At 42.2% G+C, this 8195-nt stretch overlaps 1 protein-coding gene across 1 annotated transcript; it reads left to right on the forward strand.

The window, feature by feature from the left end:
- Nucleotides 1-1083: 1083 nt before the first annotated feature.
- LOC141613710 (uncharacterized) lies at nucleotides 1084-2526 on the forward strand. The gene is made up of 2 exons (XM_074432455.1): nucleotides 1084-1506; nucleotides 1609-2526. The coding sequence occupies exons 1-2, from the start codon at nucleotides 1084-1086 to the stop codon at nucleotides 2524-2526; spliced, it is 1341 nt and encodes a 446-aa protein (XP_074288556.1).
- The last annotated feature ends 5669 nt before the right edge of the window (nucleotides 2527-8195 follow it).

Below are 8195 nucleotides of genomic sequence, written 5' to 3' on the forward strand. Positions count from 1 at the left end.
CTCTAGAGTTGTGGTGGTTTAGGAGGAAGATGTTGAGGACGAAATTAAGTTCTGGCAAAATACTTTGATGGGGAATTTTCTGGGTTCAAAACCCAAGATCAAAGAGGTGGATGAATATGTGCTGAAATACTGGAATAATGTAACCAGGCCTATAGTGCAATACTATAAGAAAGGCTAGTACAGTTTTCGGTTTTTTTCAGCAGATGATATGAACGAAATTTTGAAGGGAGGACCTTGGAATATGGGGACGAGTACTTTGGATCTGAAGCAATGGACACCTACTTTCTCAAAAGAAATGGATTCTGTGTCTATTGTTCCTGCTTGGCTGCTTTTCTCTGATTTGGACCCATTCATGTGGTCTGAAAAAGTGTTAAGTAAAATGGCTAGTATTGCTGGGAAGCCACTGTTTGCTGATTTGCCTACCACTTTTAAATCTAAACTCTCATTTGCTCGTGTGTTGGTGGAAGTGGATGTATCAGGGGATTTGCCAACTTCTGTGCAGCTTCATTCACCATATCATGGGGAAACAACTCAGAGAATCATCTATGAATGGTTACCACAATACTGTCATTGCTGCAAGAAACTTGGACACGTACAAGAGAAATGCAAGTTCACAAAGATCAATGACAAGCTTGAAGAAGCAAGAGCTAATAATGGTAACATGGTTTACAGACCAATAAAACCATCTGGTGGCACCACACCCACTGTTTCAATTCCTCAGGACTCAGGAAGTATTGTGCCAGGCCATAGTCCTCCTAAGTTAGGGGATGAGGCAGCTCTTGAGACAGAGAATAAGAACTCAGAATGTCTTGGACTAGGTTCAAATTCTGCTGTCTTGGGGGTGGTCTCTCTATCTAATGATATAGAGGTAGGCTCAGGACGCACTGTACCAGGTCAAATGAGAACTGCTAACAGTGCTGTGGGTAAAAAGCCACAGGGAGACTGCAGGACTACTATGATAGAGTCTGACTCAGGAATTTCTTTGCACAACAATTACACCATTCTGCAAACTGAGGATAATATGGAGACTGAGCTAGTAGGGGAAGTTCTACAGGAGAAGGAACCACCTCCTGACCCTGGTAAATGATTATATCTTCTTGGAACATTAGAGGGTTTAATGACCCAATAAAGCAGCAGGAAGTTAGGGGTTATTTGGCTATGAATAAAATTGAAGTTTTTGGTTTATTGGAGACTAGAGTTAGATTGAATAATGCTGCTGCAATAAGTAGGTTGTTTTCTTCTTATAGGACTCTCAATAACTACTCTCACCACCATAATGGGAGAATCTGGGTGTTCCTGGACACCAGATTGGTTACTCTACTTTCTTCTAGAATCCATGATCAACTGATACATTTGGAGCTGTTGCATCATGTTTCTAATAAAGTGGTCCATGTGTCCTTTGTTTATGGGAGTAATGATGGTGACACTAGAGAGACACTTTGGGATGAGCTAAGGCAGCTGGCTACTATGGTTACTGACTGGACTGTCTTAGGGGATTTTAACATAGTGAGAGCCATGGAGGAAAGAATTGGTCCACACCCTCCTTCCCTTTCTGAAATTATGGCTTTCAATCAATGTTTATTGGATTGCAATTTGGATGATCTTTAGGGCTATGGTTGTGAACACACTTGGACCAATAAACAGGATGTGGGAACTAGAGTATGGTCTAAACTTGATAGGGTTCTCACCAATGCTTCCTGGTTGGTGGCTTTCCCTCATACTCAGGTGACTGTTTTGCCTGCTGGAATCTCAGACCACTCTCCTCTATTGGTCCAAATTAAGGAACATTACCAAATCAGAAGGAGATTTAGTTACCTCAATTGCTGGGAGGAGCATAAAGATTATGATACTATTGTTACTGAGGCTTGGCAGAACCCTACAAAAGGAAATGCCATGTTTATTCTGTTTGCTAAACTCAAGAATGTTAGACATAAGCTTATTGGGTTGCACAAAAGCAATTTTTCTGATCTAGCAACCAAAGTCAAACAGGCTCGGGAGTCTTTGGAGGCCTGCCAGAAACAGGTCCAACTGAAACAATTGGATATCCAGTTACTTACTCAGGAAAAACAATTATTGGAAATATACTGTCTACTGAGGAAAACTGAAAGGAGCAGTCTCATTCAAAGGGCTAAGATTCATGACATTAACTACAATGATGCTGCAAACAACTATTTTTATGCAAAAATTGCAATAAGGAAGCATCAGAGTATTATTGGTAAGATTAAAAATAAGGATGGCATTTTAAGGGAGGGGATGGAGGCTGTAAATATTGCTTTTGTGGATTACTATCAATGGTTGCTTGGCACACCCACGGCCACTGCTGATTTTCCACCTGAAGCTTTGGAGGGCCCTAGGATCCAGGACACTGAGTGGGATTCTCTTTGTAGGCCTGTTGAGGAAATGGAGATCAGGAAAGCCTTGTTCTCAATTGCTTCTAATAAAAGCCCAGGTCAAGATGGATTTTCCTCCCAATTTTTCAAGAAATCTTGGAATCATGTGAAGAAGGAGTTTTGTGCTGCTGTTTAGGCTTACTTTAAAACTGGGGTAATGTCTAAGCAAGCTAATACTACTCTCTTAGCTCTCATCCCCAAGAAACCAGTGGTCACCTCTGTTATGGATTATAGACCAATTGCTTGCTGCACTGTCTTTTACAAGACAGTGAGCAAGATCTTATGTGACAGACTTAAGCCTCATTTACCTATTATTGTGGGGAAGGAACAAGGAGCTTTTGTGGCTGGTAGAAGTATTTTTGAGAACATTATGCTTACCCAGTCTTTGATCAAATGATATGGACAAAAAGGGATTTTCCCAAGATGCATGATAAAGGTAGACATCAAAAAAGCTTTTGACTCCTTACAATGGGATTTCAATGGTAGAATGTTGCAGGTCTATAACTTTCCTCCTCAGTTCAGGAAATGGTTAATGGGGTGCATTACATCTACTTGGTTCAGTATAAAGGTGAATGGTACTACTACTGGGTTTTTCAAAGGTGCTAGTGGTCTTAGACAGAGTGATCCCCTTTCACCTTTTATCTTTGTTATGGGAATGGAGATGCTTTCTAGAGTTTTACGCAGCATCCATGGTAGACATCAGGTCACTTATCATCCAAAATGTGGTAGAATGGGACTCAATCACCTCATCTTTGCTGATGACTTGATGATATTTGTGAGAGGTGACTCCCCTTCAGTAAATGCTGTGTCTGACTCTCTGGATTTGTTTGCTAAAATGTCTGGACTACGGGCCAATTCAGAGAAGACTAACATTTATATGGGAGGTGTTAAAAATGAAGTTAAGGAGTTAATCTTAAGGGATACAAGATATGTGGAAGGAACATTTCCATTCAGATATCTGGGAGTGCCTTTAAATGAAAGGAAGTTGAATAAGGGGATGTTTGCTGATCTTCTTAGTAAAGTGCAAGCTGCCCTGAACACCTGGTCTACACACAAATTATCCTATGCTGGCAAAATTAATCTGATCAACACTATCATTTTTGGGATGGAGCAATATTGGTGTGCTACTTTACTAATCCCTAAAGGAGTACACAAATTAATCACTAAGTTTTGCAGAAATTTTTTGTGGCAGCCTGAGGATGGGAAGAGAAAGATGATAATGAAGAGCTGGTCTTCATGTTGTGCTCCTTATCAGGAGGGCGGCTACAACATTAAAGAAATCCTTTCTTGGAACAAATGTATTATCTGCAAATGGATATGGGCAATTGAGACTAAATCTGAGAGTGTGTGGGCAGCCTGGAATTACACGTATAACATTAAAACTGAGGATTTATGGGCAATGGCAGTCAAACCTCACCACTCAGAAAGTTGGAGAAGTATTCTACTGGTCAAGAATGAGCTTATTACCAGAACTGGTAGCATAGAAGGGGCAAAGGAAGTCTTGACTCGAAGTGTGCAGGCAGGTAAACTGAATCTCAGTCTACTGTATGAACACTTTAGGATACCAGCAGATAAGATCAGTTGGGCAAGAGGAGTTTGGAACACTGCTGTTTTACCAAAGCATGAGTTTCTTATGGTCCTAACCGTGCAGGGGAAGCTAGCTACTGTTGATAAACTCAATCAGAAAGGGCTATGTATTGTGAACAGATGTATCCTCTGCAAAAATGATAGTGATTCACATCAGCACCTGTTTTTTCATTGTCCCTTTGCCAGTACAGTCTGGACAGGGGTTTTGCAATGGTTGAGAATAAGTAATAGAACAAGGAACATGAGGAAGGAACTAAAATGGATTGCCAGGCATCAACAGAGGAGGCATTGGAAAGCTAGACTATACTCCAGCAGTTTAGCAGCCACGGTTTATAGCTTATGGGAGGAATGGAACGGTCGTCTTTTCCGTGATGAAGAACATGGGTCTGATTATATTTTGAAACGTATACAGTATGTAGTCAGTGTGAGGCTTCTTTTTGTAACTAATTCTCGATATAAGGATGAGGTGGTAGATTATCTAAATACTTGAGTTAGGTAATTATTGGTTATCCTTTGTAAGATTGGCCATTATTCCCTTTATGGATGAATAAAATGGCTTGCTTTTCTTGCAAAAAAAAAAAAACTAGACATGGGGAGACAGTGTTGCTTAAGGTTCTTTGGTCTAACAAGGAGGTCAAGGAGGCTACTTGGAAGGCGGAGGAGGCTATGAGGGAGCGGTATCCTTCTCTTTTTTATCAGGTATGTGTGGTTATGAGGACGTAACCATGTTTCTTTTAGGGGGGTAGGAGATGGTCGCATAGAGTTTTTGTATGTTTTATGGTTGTTTAGTACAGTTAGTAGTTGTCTTGTGTCGGGTTGAGTGTTGTTTTGGGAGATGTGTCTTGAGTTTTGTCTTGAGTTTTGGTTATGTTGTTGTGTCGGAGTAGTGTTAGTGTGTTTTGTTTTTGGTTATGGGTTGAACTTCGGGGACAAAGTTCTTTTTAAGGAGGGAAGACTGTAATACTACGGTTTTCTATGTCTATGGTACTCTATCGAGTGGGGCTTACTTTGTCGAGTAAGTAGTTTTTGACGCAAAACAGTAGGCTGCCTATAGGGTACTCGATCGAGTAAGTTGGGAACTCGATCGAGTAAGGGGCACTTGATCGAGTAAGTCACTTACTCGATCTGTAAGTCACTTTCTCGATCGGTAAATGTGTTTTACGGGCTGAGTTTGACGGATTTTGTTGATGATGCGAGATTAATATAAAAGGGTTTGTTATTATTTCTTAAACAATTTTCAACATCATAAACTTTTCAAGTGACGATTAGAAGTTACGTATCTTACTTTTCTCGCATCATTGGAAAATCCCTAAGCTATGTTCGTCGGATCATCTTGTTTTTTACATCGTTGCGGTCGTCGTGTCGAGGGTAAGTTCCTTGTATAGTTTATGTTGGGTTTCGTCGAGTTTCTTTAAAACCCTAATTGGGTATTGTTGGGGGCATTGGGTGATTTGTATGGTTGCGGTAGTAATTGTATGTATGTACGTTATAGGAGGAGGATTCGTTGATGAAAGATTCTGATTAGCTGCTAGACCGTCTGTGGTGTTTGCTTTCCAGCTAGGGTTTCCCTACTCAGTATTGGCTGCATAACGTGTTGGTAATTGTTGTTGTGATTGTTGATTAATTATAATGTTGGAATGGTTTGGTGACTGTTGGTTATATATTGTTGATTGGTTGTGTAAGTGTCTGTGATCTTCGGGGTGCGTCCCTGGCTGAGTGGAGTCACTTGCGGGAGTGGCTTCACGCCCTTGATTCGCCCCTTGTGTTTCCCGTCACAAGGGGGATGTGCACATTAATGAACATGGGTTTATCGCTCGATGGAGATGAGCGGGGCTTAGGTAGGAACGGTTGCGGTCCCCCACTGGCGGCGATGAGTACTTGTTGCGATGGGTACTCTGGTACCGCTACACACTTTAGTGTGTAGTCAGATGTGTGGAGTTGGAGATGGAGTTGTGGAGATTGGTTGAGCTGATTGAGCTATTTGTGTTACTGTTTCTTTGTGGCTATTGTTTTTATGTAATCGGTACCATACCCGTTAATTGTTTTAAAAACTGTGGTGATCCACTCGGGGATGGTGAGCAGTTGTTGAGCAGGTATGATGGCTTATGCGAGGGATAGCTGGGATGGAGTCACCACCGGTCTTAGAGTCTTCCGCTGTGTTTAAATTAGTAGTTTTGGTCTTTTGGTTTTTGAGAATATTTGTATTTCCTTTTTAACAGTTTTGGAGTTGGTTGTATCACCTAAACTTTATTAACATTTAAGTATGTTTCCTTATTGTCTATTTGAGTATCATTGCCTCGGAAAACCGAGATGGTGGCGTTCTCATACCTTAAGTGGCCATGATAAGGCGCTTGGAGTATGGGGGTGTCACAAAGAAGGGCGGCCATAACCAGGCGAGAGCGTACTCTTCAGGCTCGGGGTTTAGTGCTGGAGCTTCTTACGGGCGTGGCCGTGGTGGTGGTAGTAGCAGTTGGGGTATGACTTGTTTTAACTGTGGCGGTATGGGCCACAAGAGGCATGAGTGCACCAGCGCTATGAGTGGGGGTTTCCAGAGACCGTCACAGGGGAGTTTCTCTCAGGATCCGTCTCAGAGTTATGTTAGTAACAAACAGGCTGGGTCGTGGAACAACAGGGGTGGTCAGTGTAACAACAATGGTGGGGCTAACCGCAATAGCGGTAATTCATATCAGAAACCGCCAACGAACAACAACAACCAGTGGTCAGCTGTTAAGCCGTCTACCTCAGCTAGTACTGTCCAGGGAGGTAGGCAGAAGACCAGTGATAAGTTGTTTATGATGGAGAAGAAAGCAGCTGAGGATGATGCTTACGTTATCACCGGTACTTTTCTTGTTAATGGAGTTTTACCTTTGTTTTGGTTGATTCGGGAGCGTCACAGTCATTTGTATCTTCGAGTCATGTTAACCTGTTGGGTTTGAGTGAGTATGAGTCCTTAAAAGAGGAAGTCTTTATACCGTTGGGTGAGTCTGTATCTTGTGGGCGGTTGTATAGAGGGGTGTCTATGATAGTTGTCAGGTTGACCTACCAGTGGACTTGTTAGAGTTTCCTTTGAAGGGTTTTGAGATGATAGTTGGTATGGACTGGTTGGGTAAGTACAAGGCTAAGATAGATTGCCATCAAAAGAGGGTTTCTTTGAGAGGTCCCAAGGGGATTAGTGTGTCTTATCGTGGGTTTGTTGTAAAACCCAAAGTTAAGTTGATTGCAGCAGTGACCTAGAAGTCCTATCTGAGGAAGGGGTGCCTGTTGATCTTATGCTATGTGAGAGACCATAGTATGGAGAGTCCGACAGTTGAGCAGATACCAGTGGTAGGAGAGTTCCTAGATGTCTTTCCAGATGAGATACCAGGGTTGCCACCGAAGAGGGAGATAGATTTCAATGTTGAGTTGACATCGGGGACGGGGCCAATCTCTAAGGCACCGTACCGTATGGGTCCTAAGGAGTTGGAGGAGCTAAAGAAACAGCTAGATGATCTGATTGAGAAGGGATACATTAGACCTAGTGTCTCACCGTGGGGAGCAACACTCTTGTTTGTGAAGAAGAAAGATGAGAGTTTAAGGTTATGCATCGATTATAGGGAGCTGAACAGAGTTACAGTGAAGAACAATTATCCTTTGCCGAGGATTGATGATTTGTTTGATCAGTTGAACGGTGCAGCGGTCATTTCTAAGATCGATTTGAGGTCAGGTTACCATCAGGTGAAGAGTCGGGAAGAGGACATACCGAAGACAGCTTTTACATCGAGGTATGGTCACTATGAGTATGTTGTGATGCCGTTTGGGTTGTCTAATGCACCTGCAGTGTTTATGGATTTGATGAACCGGGTCTTCAGTCAGTTTTTGGATCGGTTTGTGGTCGTCTTTATCGATGATATCTTGGTCTTTTCTAAGACTAAGGAGGAGCATGAGGAGCATTTGAGAATAGTGTTGCAGACTTTGCGAGACAACCAACTGTATGCAAAGTTGTCTAAGTGTGAGTTCTGGTTAGAGGAGGTTGCTTTTCTGGGGCATGTGATTTCAAAGAAGGGTGTAGTTGTGGATTCTACAAAGATAGAGGCAGTTACTCGGTGGGAAGCACCTAAGAATGTGGCAGAGATCAGGAGTTTCTTGGGTTTGGCAGGGTACTATCGTCGGTTCGTGAAAGATTTTTCCGAGATAGCCAGACCTATGACAGCTTTGATGAGGAAAGAGAACAGGTTTCGT

This window comes from Silene latifolia, chromosome 11 (assembly GCF_048544455.1).
Source record: "Silene latifolia isolate original U9 population chromosome 11, ASM4854445v1, whole genome shotgun sequence".
Taxonomy (NCBI): domain Eukaryota; kingdom Viridiplantae; phylum Streptophyta; class Magnoliopsida; order Caryophyllales; family Caryophyllaceae; genus Silene; species Silene latifolia.